Genomic DNA, 21218 nt, shown 5'->3' with positions numbered 1-21218 from the left:
ATAAAAATATAAAACTCAATAGCTCTTTTTTTGCCCAGAAGTATTTCTGTACTTTGTTTCACCAATTTTACCTTTTCTTTTCCTTCTAGGTACTCACTATAAGCATTTTCCTAAAGTCAAGGGATCTTATACAACTGAAAGATTTTCAATATATGGAAAAGAAATAGTAACCAGAGTTGGCTTTCAATGTATTTTACTATGTTGGAAAATACATTGCTAAAACATTGCCTATCATTTCTGAATGATACAAATTTAGTATAGCTTAGTGTGGTAAGGCAAGAATTGAATTAAAAAGGAGAAAATTTGGTCGTTACCTCTTTAAAATCTCAGTTTTATCAGTTATAAAATGGGAATGAGGTATTTCTTGCCAATCTGTGAAGCTAAATTATGAAATCCTTTGATTATTGTAAATAAAAATGATTACTACCATTTCTTGTTTCTGTGGACACAGGCCTTTGAAATGGCAATTTTGATATTTGAGCCAAGGTCTCCATGATTTCAAGACTTTTTTGGTTTCTCTCTCTGCTTTAGAAAATGTTTCTTGGCATAAGGTTTGTTTGTGCTAATTCACATAACAGTTGTCTTAAAATCATAGCCACAGCCAGGCAAACTTGACACATTATTAGTTCTGGAATATTGTAAGTTAAGTATTCCTTAAAATTCCTGAAAAGCTAAAAAGCAATAATTGTACACTTGTGATTACTAACTGCATTCCCACTAAAAGAGTCAATCAAAAGAATAGGATAAAAGTACACACAAGCTTAAGCGACATTTCATAAAGCAGCAATGATTCATTATATAGTTATATATACCCATTATTGGTAATTCCTTTTAGGTTGTTAACTTAAAATTTCTCTATGTCAGAAACTCTGAGAGTTTGAGGTTTGATCCTACTTTCAAGTAGAAAGTTAGCCTGACATCATTATGTGAATGCTGGCAGAAGATAAAAGATTCCTAGGTCAGGGACAAAGGACTTTATTATTCACAACAAGCAGCCTGAGCACTAGACTATTTGTGTTGGTTCCCTTTGCCCCTAAATTTCCATGGGACTAAAGTGAAGGAGTCCAGGTGGATACTGAGCTCAAGGTAGGTTTAGATCACAACTGAGAAACTCAGTTTAGGTTTAGGTCACAACTGAGAAAGTTTAGGAAGTTCAAATACTTTAAAATGATTTGCAAATTAACTTTCCTTTTGTACTGATGAGAAGACATTATCTTATACCGGACACCCAGAAAACCTACCCTTTGTTTCAAAGGAGACACTGTCACTATCTTCTAAGCCTGTTGGGTATACAAATGTTTTTGAAAAAATATTGTTGTGGTTGTTCTGTCGCTAAGTCATGTCTGAGTCTGTGATCTCACAGACTGCAGCAAGCCAGGCTTCTCTGCCCTCCACTATCTCCCAAATTCATGCCCTTTGAGTCAGTGATGCTATCTAACCATATCATCCTCTGCCACCCTGTTCTGCTCTTGCCCTCAATCTTTTCCAGCTCCGAGTCTTTTTCAATAAGTTGGCTCTTCACATCAGGTGACCAAAGTATTGGAACTTCAGCTTCAAATAGTCAGGAACAAAAGGCTAGTTAGTTAGTGCCACACTTCAGGGATGTTCAGAAGTGGAGAACTGTCTCACAACAGTACCACCTGGTCAGTTTTAAATGTGAAACCAATGGTTTACTTCTCCTTTCCTTCTACTAGAATTCAGACTAAAGCCGCCCTAGAGATATGGTCAGTCTAACCAAATATTATGTCCTGTTACTATGATTTTGAGTGTTCAACTTGTAAAAGTTTTCTCTTTACAAAATGGTTTTATTAATTGAAAAACAAATTCAAACACTAAGCTAAACTATTCACATATAAATTTTTTTTTTGTTTTGTTTTATTTTATTTTATTTTTTTTTAATTTTATTTTATTTTTAAACTTTACATAACTGTATTAGATTTGCCAAATATCAAAATGAATCCGCCACAGGTATACATGTGTTCCCCATCCTGAACCCTCCTCCCTCCTCCCTCCCCATTCCATCCCTCTGGGTCGTCCCAGTGCACCAGCCCCAAGCATCCAGTATCGTGCATCGAACCTGGACTGGCATCTCATTTCATACATGATATTTTACATGTTTCAATGCCATTCTCCCAAATCTTCCCACCCTCTCCCTCTCCCGCAGAGTCCATAAGACTGTTCTATACATCAGTGTCTCTTTTGCTGTCTCGTACACAGGGTTATTGTTACCATCTTTCTAAATTCCATATATATGCGTTAGTATACTGTATTGGTGTCTCTCTTTCTGGCCCACTCCACTCTGTATAATAGGCTCCAGTTTCATCCACCTCATTAGAACTGATTCAAATGTATTCTTTTTAATGGCTGAATAATACTCCATTGTGTATATGTACCACTGCTTTCTTATCCATTCATCTGCTGATGGACATCTAGGTTGCTTCCAGGTCCTGGCTATTATAAACAGTGCTGCGATGAACATTGGGGTACACGTGTCTCTTTCCCTTCTGGTTTTCTCAGTGTGTATGCCCAGCAGTGGGATTGCTGGATCATAAGGCAGGTCTATTTCCAGTTTTTTAAGGAATCTCCACACTGTTCTCCATAGTGGCTGTACTAGTTTGCATTCCCACCAACAGTGTAAGAGGGTTCCCTTTTCTCCACACCCTCTCCAGCATTTATTACTTGTAGACTTTTGGATCGCAGCCATTCTGACTGGTGTGAAATGGTACCTCATAGTGGTTTTGATTTGCATTCACATATAAATTTAAAAGGAGAAGACAAAAAAGGAGGCATCAATAAGTTCTAGCATCTTTAGGTCAAAATATGTTGTTTTATAATTCTTTTGTAGCACAGAAACACATGAAGCTAAAAATTAGTTTTTCAGAGAGCGTAGACGAAAACTATGCTTTAGATAGTCACAAATTTATTTATTCTTCAAGTGTGTGAAAAAACTATTCTTCATAAAGCATTTATGATAGGAAAAGTAGAGCATTATAGATTACTGTGTTTTTTGGCCAACTCATTTCCTATGGCTAGAATGTCCATTGTTCTTTTTTATCCCCATAATTTAACATTTGAATAGGTTTAGAAGAAATTGACAAATTCCTCAGAGACAAAATATGGAAAATTTTATTTCAAAATTATTCCTTATTTTCCAAAAGCTATCCACAAGAGAAAAAGAAATTCTGTGTTATTTATTACAGCTGGTATATTAAGACCATTTTAAATGTCACTTATTTCCATATTCAGAAATCTGACATTAAGGGAAATTTCATGGGAAAATATGGCTTCTTGATGAAGTGGAAACACTGAGGGCTTTGGAGTCAGCCAAATGTAGGTTTAAATTTATATGACTCTTACATAAGCTCAAAACTTTAGTTTTATTCTCCAGGAAAAGTGAGGGGGGTAGATAATTATAGTTTTCTTCCCAGGATGTTGTGAAGACACAATGAGATACAGGAAGTCCTTAGGGAGTACTCTGGTTGCCCAACAAATTACATTCTGTCCTCTTTTCTCCTTAGGCAGCTACTGCATAATATTAAGAATAGATCTTAGATATCTATTTCTTAGTATAGATACTTACTAGAACTGTTTATCGTATTTTTTACTAGCCTAAGGATAGGGAATTAGTCTTTATGATTTTACTCTAACTACATTCAGAGATAAATTCACAAATGAAAATGCATTTATTTCATAACAAAAAGGAAACACACATCATTTTTTAAGGAAGAAAACTGAAATTCAGAAAAGTGATTTTCTGAGGATGCAACAGCTAGTTAATGACAATCAAGACCCTTCTGCCAAGTTGATTCTTGTGCCCTATCCACTATATTGCTAAGGCAACTGATGGGTTTAGAGTTGTTTGAGACCACAGTTGAGTGCTTTCCATTTTCATAGGGGTTAAGAATGCCCACTAATATATTATTTTGAGTTATAGAGCCAGAACACAAAAGAATTTCTTAAGTCTCTACAGAAAATGCCAGTACGTTGGATCATGTGAATTCTGAGTAAATCTCAGATTTATAACACTAGGTAACAATCAAAAATAGTGTGTGTTGTCTTTGAAATTTAATAGCTAATTTTATAAATAATGCTTAATGACAGTAAACCAGGTTCACTAACTTTTTTTCAGTCAATCTAACTTTATGTTTACTCCATCTGTGAAGTTTGTAATGTCAATTATAGTTATGATTTTATCAATCATATTTCATTTCTAGAATTGCTACCAGGTTTTCAGAGCTTACTATTTTTACTCACCTCTTATTGCTTTAATGCCTTTTCTGAACTATTTTATATATATGGACACATAATATTTTGTGTATTTTATCAAATTAAAGATTTTTTTTTTATCCTATATCTGATAACCTACTACCTTCATGATGCAATGGACTGATTCTATGGTTTGTTTTTTCTGATTCTCACTATTTCCAAGGTGTTTGATGATTTTTGTTATAATTAGTTTGTGTTCTTTAGATCCAAATTAATGGGAAATTTTTAGAGGTGTGAGTTTAACCGGTCCAACTCAGATTTTTGACTGCTTCAGCCAGTTACTAAAGCACTCTTTCCCCCTTTACCATGAGAGATAACTCCTACGCAGTCACTTGCTACACTTACAAATTTTCTTTTTGTATTTTTTCTAAATTTTTAAGATTTAATTTTAATTTCATTGTAATAAAAATTGTATGTATATATATATTTAAGGGGCTTCCCATGTGGTGTTAGTGGTAAAGAACCCTCTTGCCAATGCAGGAGACATAAGAGCTACAAGTTCGATCCCCTGAAGAAGGGCACTGCAACCCACTCATTTATTCTTGCCTGGAGAATCCCATGGACAGAGAGGAGCCTAATCGGCTACATTCCGCGGGGTCACAAAGAGTCAGACATGACTGAAGTGACTTAGCACATGTCCTCACATGGATATATAAAGTATACAATCTGTTGATTTGGTATACATTTATAGAGACAAATGTGTACAAAACCAAGATAACTATTGTATCCTCATATAGTTACTATTTTGTATGTGTGTAGTGGGAGCACCTGAGAAATTTACTTCTTTAGAAAGTTTTCAGTATTCAGTGTAATATTTTTACTATAGTTTATTATGTTGTGCAGCAGACCTCTAGACTCATTCATTCTTATATTTGTGTTTTGTCATCATTTCTCACTTCTGAGGATTTCTCTACCTTTTTTTTTTTTTTAGCAGCTCAGACTTTCATTTTAAAATACTTTTTGAAGCATTGATGTTACCTAACTTCAAGACTTATTATAAAGTCACATTAACAATGACAGTGTGGTATTGGCAAAAGAATATACAAATAGATCAATGAAACAGAAAAGACAAGTGAAAAATAGACACAGACGAATATAGTGAACTGGTCTTTGATAAAGAAACAAAGGCAATACAATGGAGAAAAAAGTCCGTGCCAACTGTTGGTGACAGAACAACTAAACTTCCACATGCAAAAATTAAAAGAAAAAATATAAAGAGTAGGAATCTAAACACAGATCTTATACTTTCACAAAAATTAACTCAAAATGGATCATAGACATAAATGCAAAACTAAAATCTCCTAGGAGATAACATATTAGAAAATCTAGGTGACCTTGAATTTGGTGGCAAACGTATAGATATAACATCAAATGCATGATCCAGGAAATAAATAATGAAAAACTTCTGCTCTATAGAAGACACTATCAAAAGCATGAGAAGGCAAGTCACAGACTGGGAGAAAGTATTTGCAAAAGATATCTGACAGTTATCCAAAATATACCAAAAACTTTTAAAACTCAACAATAAGAAACCAACCAACCTGATTTTAAAAATGGAGAAGAAAAAATTAAAATAACACTGGGATAAGACTACACACCTACTAGAATGGCCTAGATCCAGAGCACCGAAAGCACCAAGGAAGACACACAAACTCGTGAAGCTCCACGGATCGCTAAGTGTATAAATAGTTTAAAGCTAAAAGTTAATTTTATAGGGAAGACCTGTAATCTCTATCTTGACTTCTATCTCCACTATGCCAGGAGTACATCGTCAAAGCTTTTCATGAATGGAGGCCATGATTCATTTAAAAATGCAATTCTGCTACGTAAAATAAGTTCTGTCTTTCTAGGATAATATAATAAAAGAAAAAAAAATCTTTCATTAATGAGTATCCATTTAGAAAATTCTTAAATCTTCAGCAGGCAATGGGATACTTGCTTAAGTTATTACTAATGGAAAACAGTAAGTCTGGGTCCAGGTTTATTAGTCTTTTATATGTTGTCAATCAAATTGGGAAAAAAAGTTATTTTTACTTATAGTTTTTTTTATAATGCAAGCAATACTTTTTAATACATATTCAGTATTTCATATGATGTTATCTCTACCTCTAACAGAAGCATATCTGTATTCTTAAGTTGGGCAAATACTGAAATCATCAGATGCATAAAATGATTAAATAATCAACAAAAAACATATAGGAATGTATTATTGTTGTTCAATCACTAAACTGTGTCTGACAATTTGCCACCCATATACTGCAGCACGCCAGGCTTCTCTGTTCATCACTATCTCCCGGAGTTTGCTCAAACTCATGTCCATTGAGTCAGTGATGCCACGCAACCATTTCATCCTCTGTTACCACCCTTTCCTCTGCCCTCAATTTTTCCCACCAAGAGAGTGTTTTCCAGTGAGTCAGCTCTTCACATCAGCTGGCCAAACTATTGGAGCTTCAGCTTTAGCATCAGTCCTTCCAATGAATATTCAGGACTGATTTCCTTTAGGATTGACTGGTTTGATCTTGCAGTCCAAGGGACTCTCAAGAGTCTTCTCCAACACCACAGTTTGAAGGCATCCATTCTTTGGTGCTCAGCTTTCTTTATGGTCCAACGCTTAATCCGTACATGACTACTGTAAAAACCGCAGCTCTAACTATATGGACCACTGTTGGCAAAGTGATTTCTCTGCTTTTTAACACACTGTCTAGGTTTATCATGGCTTTCTTCCAAGGAGCAAGCGTGTGTTAATTTCACAGCTACAGTCACCATCTGCAGTGATTTTAGAGCCCAAGAAAATAAACTCTGTCACTGTTTCCATTGTTTTCCAGTCTATTTGCCAGGAATTGATGGGACCGGATGTCATGATATTCGTTTTTTTAAATGTTGAGTTTTAAGTCAGCTTTCACCTCTCCTCTTTCACCTTCATCAAAAGACTCTTTAGTTCTTCACTTTCTGCTGTTAAAGTGGTATCCTCTGCATATCTTGAAGTTGTTGATATTTCTCCTGGCGGTCTTGATTCCAGCTTATGATTCATCCAGCCCCGCATTTCTCATGATGTGCTCTCTATATATAAGTTAAATGTGCAGAGTGACAATATACAGCCTTGACATACTCCTTTCCCAATTTTGAACCAGTTCATTATTCCATGTCCAGTTCTAACTGTTGCTTGTCCTGCATACAGGTTTCTCAGGAGGCAGGTAAGGTGGTCTGGTATTCCCATCTCTTTAAGAATTTTCCACAGTTTGTTGTAAGAGGCTTTAGCATAGTCAATAAAGCACAGGTAGATGTTCTTTGGAATTCCCTTGCTTTTTCTATAATCCAGCGAATGTTGGCAATTTGATCTCTGGTTTCTGTCTTTTCTAAATCCAGCTTGTACATCTGGAAGTTTTCGGCTCACCTACTGTGGAAGCTGATGTTGAAGGATTTTGAGCATAATCTTGCTGGCATGTGAAATGAGTGCAGTTGTACAGTAATTTGAACATTCCTTGGTATTGCCTTTCTTTGAGATTGGAATGAAAACTGACATTTTCCAGTCCTGTGACAACTGCTGAGTTTTCCAAATTTGCTGGTATAATGAGTGCAGCACTTTCACAGCATCATCTTTTAAAATTTGAAATAGCTCAGCTGGAATTCCATCACCTCTACTAGCTTTGTTCATAGTAATGCTTTCTAAGGCCTACTTGACTTCACACTCCAGGATGTCTGGCTCTAGATGAATGATCACATCATTGTGGTTAATTGGGTCATTAAGAGCTTTTTTGTTCAGTTACTATGTGTATTCTTACCACCTTTTCTTAATCTCTTCTGCTTCTGTTAGGTCTGCCATTTTTGACCTTTATTGTGCCTAACTTTGTATGAAATGTTCCATTGGTATCTCCAATTTTCTTAAAGAGATTTCTAGTCTTTCCCATTCTATTGTTTTCCTCTGTTTCTTTGCATTGGTCACTTAAGAAGGCTTTCTTTTCTCTCCTTGCTATTCTCTGGAAGTCTACATTCATATCTTTGCCTTTCTCTTTTGCCTTTCACTTCTCTTCTTTTTTCAGCTATTTGTAAGTCCTCCTCAGTCAACCACTTCACCTTCTTGCATTTCTTTTTCTTGGCGATGGTTTTGGTCATCACCTCCTATACAATGTTATGAACTTATGTCAATAGTTCTTCAGGCACTCTGTCTACCAGATCTAGTCCCTTGAATCTATTCATCACCTCCAATGTATCATAAGGGATTTGATTTAGATCATACTTGAATGCCCTAGTGGTTTTCCCTACTTTCTTCAATTTGAGCCTAAATTTTGCAATAAGGAGCTAGTGATCTGATCCACAGTCTGCTCCAGGTCTTGCTTTTGCTCACTGCATACAGCTTCTCCATCTTTGCCTGCAAAGAATATAATCAATCTGATTTCAGTACTGGCCATCTGGTGATGTCCATGTGTAGAGTCACCTCTTGTGTTGTTGGAAGAGGGTGTTTGCTATGACCAGTGTGCTCTCTTGGCAAAACTCTGTTGGCCTGTGCCTTGCTTCATTTTGTTCTCCAAGGCCAAATTTGCCTGTTATTCCAGTTATCTCTTGACTTTTTACTTTTGTATTCCAGTCCCCTATGATGGAAAGGACATATGCATTAGAGCACTTCTGTTTTATAGCTATTCAAAAACAATGATTACAAAGAAAATTAACCATCTACTTGGCCCTCAATTAATCAATATACCTAAATTAGAGATGTCTTTTTACCAAAGAGTAGGAACTTTTAGATATAGCAGGGAACTGAAGTCTAAACTATATAAAAAAAAAATAACAACAAAAAAGGAGGCAGTAATATTTATGTAGCCATTATAACCATGTTATTTTGAAAGCCAACCTACTTACATCATCAGTTTCATCATTATTCTATTGGGTGGGCCCTGGTTTGGATGACCTACTATATTAACACTCCCTGAGGGAGTCTAGGTTGAATAGAGGAATATTTTCCAAGGATAATTAAATTGAGAGAGTGAAACAGGAGAGAATCATGTCAATGGAACCTCCTTCATGGTTATTACTGAGCAATTGCTGAAGTTATTTGAAATAACTTCAAATCAATTAGGACAGTGTACCCTTCTTATCTTTTGGAAATTAATTCTTCTGCATTAAAGACACACTAAGATCCTCATTTATTATGACATAAAATACATTTTAAAAATACTTGTTGCAGGCTTAGAGTTCTGGAAAGAGGGACTTCCTGGACTGTCCCAGAAAATTGTTCAGTCTAGTTCTGTGATTAATCCTGGAATCTTCCCCTCTGACAGCCATCCCTGGAACCTTGATCTTAGCATGGATTTAGAAACTTGTATGGATAGTCCCACCTGCAGGGTAGGTAAGTCTTAGCTTGTGACAGTTGAGAGAACATCAAAGCTATGCATAACAGAGCTGATTTCACTTAAAGAAAAATGGCTAAAGTTATTAAATCCATACTAAATGTGTGACCTTATATATATTTTCTTATTTTATGTTGTTGTTATATCCATTTTAAGAGGAGAACACTGAGGCAGAGACAGCATAAATAATTTGCCCAACATGACACACAGTAAGTGAAAGGTCAGCTGACTATGTGCAAATCAGTTGCTAGGTAGATGGAAAGATGGGTAATATGTAGCTTTGCTTTATGAACTGGATTACTTTGTAATTATTTTCTTATACATGGTAGACCCAGGGCCTCGTCTAGTGGAAAAATCAATGGTGTGCCTGATTCATAAGAAACAGTAGAAAGCAATCTTAGACAATGGCTATGGGGTAGGTCTAAAAACAATATCCTGTTGATACTTTTATTAGTATTACTTAGAAATGGGTACATCTGCCAATACTGTGGCAGAGAAGGATCAGCACTACTGATTTACCCTTTCACCTCAGGCTCCAATAGAGCTTGGCACAGCACTGTTAACAGATTCTGGCATTTACAATTGTGATATTTTGTTCATCATGGGTTTTTGTGCTAATTTTGCTTTTAAAATATTATTTATCTTGATTACTGATTTTTCGGCACTCCCTTAAATTTTGTACCTAAGGCAAGTGTCTCATTTGCCTCACTTGCCTTATCCTAGCCTCAGCTCTGGTTAACAGCGAACATGGAGACACATTATATGTTAACAAACCTGCTATTTTCTTGAGTTATGAGGCTCTCACAGAAGAAACCAAAGAACCACTCTTCATGTAATTAGGGACTCTACTATTAAGACATTAATGAGGAGGTACAGCTCAATTGAACAAGACAAATGGGAAAACATATCCTATAAAGTGAGTACAGAATGCATAACTGTTTAATAAGCACAACTATATCCACTTTGTAGAAGAGTGACTCTGTTATTCTAGAGGGATTTACTTAATGCTAGCAGTTCCATAGTATTAAAATTATATCTTGCAAAGTCCACGTATTTTAAACTGTATAATTTAGTAACTCTGATTTTTCTTTGCTTTTATAAATTCAACACCCCCAAACAGATGAATTTTGAAAAGTAATTCAAATGTCAGAAACTAGCAAGTATTTTTTATCCTGGTACGTTTTTGCCTTCTCTGCCATAAAATATAGTGAAATATATAAAGGAGTGATTAGTGCTGCAATTAGCCTTTGACCCTTACATATAGTTTGGCTCTGTTCCCAAGATTTCTGTTTTTAAGCTCTCGGACTAACAGTCCTCCTCTTTGTTCATACAGTCATTTTTCCTTAGTGATCAATTACATATATATTTAAATATATTTTTAAAGAATAGAAATGTTGCTTGTCATACACAAATGGCTCTTAGAGAGTTATTGGTTTCCTGCCAGTGTTGTCAACTTTCCAACAACAGATTGGATTGGTTAAGGAAGAAGCCATAAACAGCCTATCAACAAGTATTTATGCAGATGTTAATGAATTTAAAATTCTGTTTATGCCAAACTCCAATTGTATTTGTCCTTTATTTGTGAGGTATGATGCAATAACTGCTCTTAACAAACACATGCAGACCACTTATACTTTATAATGTAAATCATATTTTTTACTATTCCTAGCATAAGATACATAGAATCAACCATTTATCAAAGTTACCAAAAATATTTCTTTCATATGAAACATTTTGCTCAGCATGCCACCAAGTCCTCCAAAAGCTTTTGGTAAAGAGATGAACTCATCTCCATCCATGAAACCAATAGTATTTTATTATTATATTACTGAGAAAGGCTATTAAAAGAAAAGAAAATAGTCATGGGAAAGTTGCCGTAGGTATTAAAAATATAAATCATTAGCTTCTTTTTGTGTGCCCCAAATGATAATTGAATCCTAATCTTCCTCTGTATAGGATACTATGCTATGTTGAAAATTTAGGAAACTGACTAATTTGAGGCATATGAGTTTAATGAACACTTATCTTGCTTTTCATGAAGAAAAAAAATTTTCATTAATTTAAAAATGACTAATTTCTTTTGGAGAACTTTTTTAAGCTGAACTGCTTTTCTCTAGGATTGTATACATTGTCAACATTTTATAAAGTAGCCATTTATATGTATATATATACACACACACATGCACACATTGTTTTTAATTTGCTACCTTTGATTGTCAGTTTTATCCCAATCTAATTCCAACTTTCAGAGCTAAAGTTTCTATTATAATAATGAAGTTAATCACATTTAGACATGTGTTATTCTCCAGAATACACAGGTTTGTCTGCATGCTAAAAATCTAAATTCCATTTCTCAGAGAACATTAATCAACTATGACAATCATTCCTTAATCTTACCAATATTTGCTGAACATCATCCTACTATGTATCACTTATAAAATGTATATTCTAGTACATAAAACTGACACATGAATAGAAGAGTAAATTGTGATGTAATAAATGCTATCGTAAGGTCTCTATATTATCCATGGAGGACATCTCTAACCTAGTTTGAATAAGGAATGACGTGTTTAGAAGATCAGGAGCTTACTCTGAAGAATGTAAATTCCAAAGTAAGACCTGAAGTAAGAACACCATTGGTGAAGTATATAATCCCAAACACAATGTCTATAGGCCAACGGGATCATTTTGAGTAATTATAATACATCTGGGTGGTTGAGGGAGGAACTTAATAGATGTGTCTGAAGGGATAAGGAAAGCCTGTATGCCGTGCAAAATGTTTTGAACATTACCCAGACACAGTAGAGAACCAAGAATTCAACCTATGAAAGTGCAAATTAAATGGGTTCCTTAGAAAGACCGTTTGCAGTTGGAGATATATAAGTGGGAACAAGGTCAAAAGCAAAAAGACCAGTGAGAATGCTGTTACAGTAACTGAGAAGAGATGATAGTGGGCCAAATTAAAATGGTGAAAATTCAAATATCAGAGATTTGACAGAATGAAAAGAATTTAGGAGGTAAAATCTGCAGTTAAAGTGTGAGGAAGAATACTGGTTCAGTACAGCACTCAGGTTTCTGAGTTTCACACGGACGATGATGGTAGAATTATAGAAACTATGAAAGGGTGGGATAAAGCTTGAGTTTAGCTTTTTATGTAGTCTGTTTAAATTGTCTGTAGGATACCTAGTAGAGAGGCTTTGGATAAATACATTTCAGAAAGCGATAGAAGAACTTGAAGGAATATCCTCTGACAGGAAGCTTATAACCAAAGAGTAAGATGGGGCTAGGACATTATGCCAGAGAAGAATCCCGAGATTGGAAGAGATGCCAAAGGAAGAGGAACCCTTGAAGGAAACTGAGGTTTAGACAGTAGGGCAGAGAAAAACAGGACAAGTGTAACTAAGCAAGAGTCGGAGGAAATAAGCCTTTTGAGAAGGAAGAAGTGGACGATGTATAACATTAGAGGAGTCAGTAAGAACTTCAAAAAGTCCCAAAGATCTAGCAGTGTTAATGATCTCCGTGTAAACAGTTTTAGTGAAACGGTACAGGGGGGAAGCCATATTGCAATGAGCTAAAGCACACATGTCAGTCAACAGAGACTCTCTCTCCTGTTCAAAATGGAGCAATGGAGATGAGAAGAAGGGGCCAGGTATCAGTGAGATAACTGGTAGGGAGACTAGACCTAATTCTGGTCTAGTCTCACTCATTACATAAGGAGTGAGCAGCCAAGGACAACTCCAGAATATCTGGTCTGAATGACTTGGGGAGTCAGGAGAAAAAGCAGACTTACTAGGATGATGATGAAAACATGCTGTGATTCTGAAGTTCAGCTGGATCTGAGAGCAGGAACAAAGTAGAGGTTGGCAATATCCAGTCCTCTAAGCTGCCACCCCCATGAGGCAATAAACACTCTGTATCTAGTTATCTGGCTTCCCTTGCAGCTCAGTTGATAAAGAATCTGCCTCCAATGCAGGAGACCTGGGTTCGATCCTTGGGTCAGGAATATCCTCTGGAGAAGGAAATGGCAACCTGCTTGAGTATTCTTGCCTGGAGAATATCATGGACAGAGGAGCTTGGCAGGCTACAGTCCATGGGGTCACAAGAGTCAGACACGACTGAGCAACTAAACGGCCACCATACCATCTAGTTATCCAGTTGGCTGTCATCAAAGGCCAGCACAATGTTAGGCATGGAAGGAGGTGGTGAGCGTAGGCTCCTAAGCTCCGTAGACTGACAAGCATCAGCATCTGAGGGAGTGTATGTAAAAGAGCCAGAAAGGAAGCACTTGAAGTCTGATGTTTCAAAGTCTCACAGAGAAGAGAGTTTTAAGACAAAGAAAATGTTCTGTGTAATTGAATTCAGCAGAGAGGCCAATGAAGATAAGGAATAAATGTGCTTGGTAGATAAGGTGGTTTAAGGTCCTCATTGTAAGGATAATTTCAATTTGACAGAATTGGATTGCAGTAAATTAAGGAGGGAATGAAAAGGGAAGACAAAGTAGACTGAGAGAGAGCTCTCTTAATGGAATTTTGTTAACCAATATATTTTAGTGTAAAAGACAAAATATTAGAAGAGTGTAGAATTTGTCCCTGAAATCTTAGGTTTCATATTTAACAAATTGGAAGATATAGCCTATAAATTATGAGTGGAAAAAGGTTTATAGTTTAGAAGATATTTAGCAAATAGATAAATTTGTATGCCTAGAGAAAAATTTGCCCCTTTTGAAAATAGAGTAGAAATTAAAATCAAACAATGGGCAGGAGAAAATATTCGCACCAGTGGTAACAGATAAAGAATTTTGAATGGTCAGTTGAAAGCAAAAATGGAAATACTAGAATCCAGCAGATAATTGGGAAGAATAAGAAAGATACTTTACACTTTATATATTATTGATAAGAAATCATATGGAACCACTTTAAATTTGCTAGCAGTAGAAATATATAAATTAAGACCGTATTAGACAATATTTTTCTCAAAGTATCACCAGTTCTAAAATACTTAATATCCCAATGCTGACTAGGGACTTAGTGAAATGATTAACCTCATATAACTTGTGGTAAATTGGTAAAGGTTTTGTAAACTATTTGACAATATAGATTATACCATGTTCCTCCAAATATTCAGAAATTCAGACATGTTATCTAATTCTACCTTAAAAATGGATTAAATAGAATAATTAAAAACCTTCATGTAACAAGTTGGTACATCATAGGGTATAACCCCTAAAAGCATTTTCAGATTTAGATTTCCATTACATAGAATTCATTTGTCATAGTACTAATGGAAAAATGCTATAAAACAAATCTATGGGAAAAAGAACTACAAAGAAATGCCTTAAAAGTGTTATTCAGTGGTTATCTTTGAATAGTGGGCTTTTTGTAGATTTTCTTTTCTTTGACTTCTTACTTTTCAGTATTTTTAAGGTTAACTATTGTGAAAATATGTTATTTATATAGTAAAAGAGTTTAACAATTTATTTAAATAAAATTAATAGAATGTGTGTCCTGAAGTAAAAACAGCATATATAGACTGTAGTAACTAGGGGAGAGCATGGATCAAAAAGAGAACTTTTCTCTTAGGTTGATGGTACAAGAAATTAATTAAGACCTAGAAAAATAGGAAAGAATGGTAGGTAGGTAGTAGATTGCATTTTGCAGGCAGAAAGGTGTTTCTTCTAAAATCAAAAGGATTTATTGGGAAGTCTAACTAGAAAAATTCCAGAAAAACATCTACTTCTGCTTTACTGACTATGCAAACACAGTCATGGTTTGTTGTGAATCACAGCAAACTGTGGAAAATTCTTAAAGAGATGGAATACCAGCCCACCTGACCTGCTTCCTGAGAAACCTGTATGTAGGACAAGAAGCAACAGTTGGAACAGGATATGGAACAACAGACTGGTTCCAAATCAGACAAGAAATACATCAAGGCTGTATATTGTCACCCTGCTTATTTAACTTATATACAGAGTACATCATGAGAAATGCCAGGCTGGATGAAGCACAAGCTGGAATCAAGATTGCCTGGAGAAATATGAATAAACTCAGATATGCAGATGACACCACCCTTATGGCAGAAAGCAAAGAACTAAAGAGCCTCTTGATGAAAGTGAAAAGAGGAGAGTGAAAAAGATGGCTTAAAACTCAACATTCAGAAAACTAAGATCATGGCATCCGGTCCCATCACTTCATGGGAAATAGATGGGGAAACAGTGGAAACAGTGACACTTTATTTTTGGGGGGCTCCAAAATCACTGCAGATGGTGGCTGCAGCCATGAAATTAAAAGACACTTACTCCTTGGAAGAAAGGCTATGGCCAATCTAGACAGCATATTAAAAAGCAGAGACATTACTTTGCCAACACAGGTCCATCCAGTCAAAGCTATGGTTTTTCCAGTAGTCACGTATGGATGTGAGAGTTGGACTATAAAGGAAGCTGAGCACCGAAGAATTGATGCTTTTGAACTGTGGGGTTGGAGAAAATTCTTTTGAGAGTCCCTTGGACTGCAAAGAGATCCAACCAGTCCATCCTAAAGGAAATCAGTCCTAAATACTCATTGAAAGGGACTGATGCTGAAGCTGAAACTTTAATACTCCAACTCAAACTGACTCATTTGAAAAGACACTGATGCTCGGAAATATTGAAGGCTGGAGGATAAGGGGACAACAGAGGATGAGAGGGTTGGATGGCATCACTGACTTGATGGACACAAGTTTGAGCAAGCTCTGGGAGTTGGTGATGGGCAGGAAAGCCTGACATGCTGTAGTCCATGGGGTCGTAAAGAGTCAGACACCACTGAGCAACTGAACTGAACTAGAAAATGACAAAAGTCTGTAAGTAAATCTGGCACCATTATTCTTCCTAAACAAAATGCTAAAAGCAAGCTTCAAGAAGTAAATCCTACTTTCTCCTCAGTGACAGGGGTAATCCTGAAATGCTATTGCAAAAGTCATTTGCCAGAATCATTTCCTGCAGCATTGGAATGGCAGTATGCTTGGATCTATCTAGCCAATGTCACCACTATGCTAGTTCTCTTTTTACACTGAATTCATGCCAATCTACCAATCCATGCCTTCAGGTTAAAAGAATTAATATGAGTTGGACTCTTACAGTGAAATCTCTAATCTTTATTCGGGGATGATTATTGAGAAACTGAACTGAGTCTAATGTAAAACCACTTATGGTTTATGGAGTGTTACTGTAGAATTGAGGAAAACTTTTCGGAATAAGCACTTTAAAAGGGGGCTATTGCAAGTATATGTCTCTATTTTCAAAAGAAGAAAGACACAAAGATTATTTTTAGCTAAAAGTATACTTGCTACATATCAAGAGTAGCTAAAGTTCCAATTGTAGGTTCAGTTAATTATCAGGGTCACTGATTCCTCTCTGTCATTCCCTTCTGTCATTGCACTCATGGGTTAACCATTTGGTCTGATCAACCAAGAAAGGCAGATAAAACCCTGGGACTCAGCTAGAAAAGAAACTTAGTGCTTAATGCAGTAACTGGGGTGGCAAGCCCAAATCTTCCCTTTGTTTGAGTCTCTTTTTTAGTTTCTGTATAAAGAAGGCCATTTATTAAAATGCTGTCTGCTCATGAATTCAGTGGTCAGCCCTTGAATGCAGAGTAATTGTTCCTTCAGTACAGCAACTATGGAGAAAGTGAAAATGAAAGTCACACAGTCGTGTCAGACTCTTTGTGACCCCATGGACTGTATAGTCCATGGAATTCTCTAGGCCAGAATACTGGAGTGGGTAGCCGTTCCCTTCTCCAGGGGATCTTCCCAAGCCAGGGATCGAACCCAGGTCTCCAAGTTGCAGATGGATTCTTTACCAGCTGAGCCACAAGGGAAGCCCAAGAATACTGGAGTGGGTAGCCTTCCCTTCTCCAGTGAATCTTCCCGGCCAAGGAATTGAACCAGGGCCTCCTGCCTTGTAGGAGGATTCTTTACCAACTGAGCTGTCTGGGAAGCCCTGCAACTATGGAAGGATTGGCTTAAATTCAGGAAGCCCAGGTGGTGCTAGTGGTAAAGAATCTGCCAACAGATACATGGGTTTGATCCCTGGGTCGGTAAGATCCCCTGGAGAAGGAAATGGCAATCCACTCCAGTATGCTTGCCTGGGTTAGACCATGGACAAAGGAGCCTGGCTATAGTCCATAAGGTCACAAAGAGTCAGACACGACTGAAGGAACTTAGCGTGCATGCAGGAAACAAGGGATATGACCATTTTAGAAATGTAAGATGTCATGAGAAGTTAACAGGAAGTTAAGTAATGTAATTTAGAGAAATAAACATCTTGACTTGTAGCTTTTCTGAGAACTGGACCTTGTATCTCTTTGGACTGAAAATTAGTCATTTCACTAGGACCACAGCAAATTTTAAGGGGAAAAAAAAAGACATGATGAAAGTATCATCTTAACATAATCAAAACAATAGACGCTGAGTGTGTATACATATGTGAATGTGTCTCTGCCCATGCACCTAGCATTCAAAATAAGCTTCACAGCATGTCTCATTTGTCCTCCAAACAACCTGCAAATAAAAGATTACTTTCTATGTTTGAAGATCTACAGTGAAAGAATTGTTTATCTGCTAAGCCATGCCTGACTCTTTGCAGCCCCGTGGACTGCTGCACACCAGGCTTCCCTGTCCATGGCTATCTCTCAAAGTTTAGTCAGACTCATGTTCATTGAGTCAGTGTGCCGTCCAACCATCTCATCCTCTCTCATCCCCTTGCCCTCCTGCCCTCAATCTCTCCCAGAATCAGGAGTCTTTTCCAATGAGTCGGCTCTTCATATCAGGTGGCCAAAGTATTGGAGCTTCACCATCAGTCCTTCCCATTAATATTCAGGGTTGATTTCCTTTAGGATTGATTCATTTGATCTCCTTGCTGTCAAGGGACTCTCAAGAGTCTTCTCCAGCACCACAATTTGAAAGCATCAATTTTTTGGTGCTCAGCCTTCTTTATGGTCCAGTGTTCACATCCATACATGACTACTGGAAAAACCATAGTTTTAAATACAGACCTTTGTCAGCAAAGTGATGTCTCTGCTTTTTAATATGCTGTCTAGCTTTGTCATAGCTTTCCTTTCAAGGAGTCAGTATCCTTTAATTTTATGGCTGTAGTCACCATCTGCAATGCTTTTGGAGCCCAAGAAAATAAAATCTGTCACTGTTTCCACTTTTTCCCCATCTATTTGCCATGAAGTGATGGGACTGGATGCCATGATCTTAGTTTTCTGAATGTTGAGTTTTAAGCTAGGTGAAGCCAGTTGAAGAAATAGTTCAAATTAATAAACTGATGTTTTAAATAAAAATTGTAGATTTCTTGTGAGTTTAATTACCATGAGTTAGTTTCAGTCGGTACCCCCTGTCTGGTGTACTGTCAGTGAACCCTACAAAGCTAAAATGTCCCTAAGCATGGTGATGGCACCAAAAAAGAGGCCATCTAAAAAATCAAGTCCATGGAGAAGTGTTCTAGAACAACAGGTCTTCATTGTAACTCAAGTGTGTGGCATTCATGTGGCAGCAATGTCTGCAGATCTTTTTTTTTTTTTTTTTGAATAATATAAATACGTATACTATATTTAGGTGTAGCTATAAGGGTTGGATTTTTCTTTTTCTTTTTTTTAACTATTTTATTTTCCTTTATATTTGTTACCTTGTATTCTCACCTGGCGTAATTTCTCCTTTTGCATAGTTTCCATACTCGTCTTCTTTGTTACCCTTTCCCCTCTCCATCTTTGAAATCATTGCTATGGCATTAGCACAGGTTTCCTAAACCTAATATAAATGATTTTCCTAACTTACATATTGTACTGGCTTATATAAACCAAGTTTTGTTTTATACAAAATTGCAAATCTATTTTGAGTATCCTCAATATAAATTATAAATTCTTCATATGGATAACATTATATGAGAACAATTAGATTTTAAATTCTGTCTACCAAAAATAATTATTTCTATTTTCTAACTAAAACACTAAAAAACAAGCCCTATAGGATGTTGGTTTCATTAAAACAACTCTGCTTTTCAAAATAAGTGGGTTTGAAACTCAAACAGGAAAAGTACTTAATCTTATAAGTGACTGACAGTATTTTTCTTACAGATGATTTAGCTCTCCTGACCTGTCTTGTTTTTCTCTTCCTTGTGATAAAATTGTTAGCCTAGACTAAGCTGCTTGGCCAAAATTTGATTTCTTTAAAAAACAAATGATATTTTCATATTTTTCCCTAGATAAGGAAGAAGAATTTATGTATAAGGATACCAGTGCAAATGAAAAATTAGAAAGGAGTAAAGAATATACATACCAATGGCTTCATACACAGGTTGGGGTTCTTGAAACGACTGGTTCCAGAAATATGAAATGGTGAGGTCATCTCCATTAAATCAGATTTTTGTATTGCAAACACATATTGAAAAGTGAAACCTATGCTAATTATGCTAAAACAAACATGACTTTATATAGCCAAAGGCCAATATACGACATTACCAGACTATAAATGGGCTCTTATATAGAATAGATTTGATCACTATGTTTTTCACTGTAAAATATTCAAGAGCTTAGTTTCTGCAATGCTTAAAAATCAAAACAAATGATTGATGGTGATGATGAACCACACAAATGGTTCTACTTTATAAAGTAAAATGCATGGTATCTATTAACTGTTTATAAATATCATCTGTATTGGTGATTGCAGTATTTTATTTTTTGTTATTTTTATTATCATTTATGTTTGCAGTTAAAATTAAACTCAACCCCAATCCTGCCACTTTACTAGTCATGTAACTGATTCTCAGTGATGTCTCAATATTTTAGTTTCCTCCTCTTTATAGTGAGATGATATCTCTCTTTCTCACAAGATAGAGGTGAGTTCTCAAACTGAGGTTATCAAATGTTGATGTCCCTTAGCAGCAAAGAAAGGTGCCTTGAACCTAATAAGTAATCAATTAATTTTTGTTATATTAATGTATGTATTAGTTTTCTAGGGCTACCATAACAAAATACTAGATTGCCTGGCTTAAAGCGCAGAGATCTATTTTCTCACAGTGTTGGAAGCTGAAAGTCCAAGATCAAGGAGTCAGCAAGTTTGGTTTCTTTGGAGGTCTGTCTTCCTTGGCTTGCAGATGCTCCATCTCACTGGCTCCTCGCATGACCATCCTTCCACCTGTGTTACCTGTGTTCTAATCTCCTCTTTGAACAAGGACACCAGTTATATTGGATTAGGGCCCACCTCTTTGAACTCGTTTTACTTTAGTTGTCTCTTTCAAGGCCTTGTCTTCATATAATAATTTTCTGAGGTATTAAATATTAGGATTTGAATGTATAAATTTTGAGAAAACAAGATTTGAACATATAAATTTTGAGGGAACAAGATTCAGTCCAAATAATACATAACATAAAACATTTATGTACATAACTACTAAACCAAAATTTTAAAGAAATAAAAGTCTGGAGATAATATTTTTGAATATTTTTTGTTTAATTAAAGTACAGTTGATTTACAATGTCATGTTAGCTTCAGGTGTAGAACACATATATATTCTTTTTCACATTCTTTTCACTTATGTGCTCAATTGCTTCAGCCATGTCTGACTCTTTGTGA

The 21218-nt window shown here is 36.1% G+C and overlaps 1 protein-coding gene across 4 annotated transcripts in view; it reads left to right on the top strand.

The window, feature by feature from the left end:
- The window catches only part of LRRIQ1 (leucine rich repeats and IQ motif containing 1), a 227517-nt gene that overhangs the window by 177054 nt on the left and 29245 nt on the right, over positions 1-21218 (top strand). For all 4 annotated transcript variants that reach the window (XM_044941866.1, XM_025284377.2, XM_025284378.2 and 1 more), the window contains one exon: positions 19849-19981. In XM_044941866.1, the coding sequence (XP_044797801.1) occupies positions 19849-19981 (133 nt within the window). The remainder of the gene's footprint in view (positions 1-19848; positions 19982-21218) is intronic.

Source organism: Bubalus bubalis, chromosome 4, assembly GCF_019923935.1.
Source record: "Bubalus bubalis isolate 160015118507 breed Murrah chromosome 4, NDDB_SH_1, whole genome shotgun sequence".
Lineage (NCBI taxonomy): Eukaryota > Metazoa > Chordata > Mammalia > Artiodactyla > Bovidae > Bubalus > Bubalus bubalis.
The sequence above is the reverse complement of the archived record's forward strand: the minus strand, read 5'-3'. Positions and strand labels throughout refer to the sequence as shown.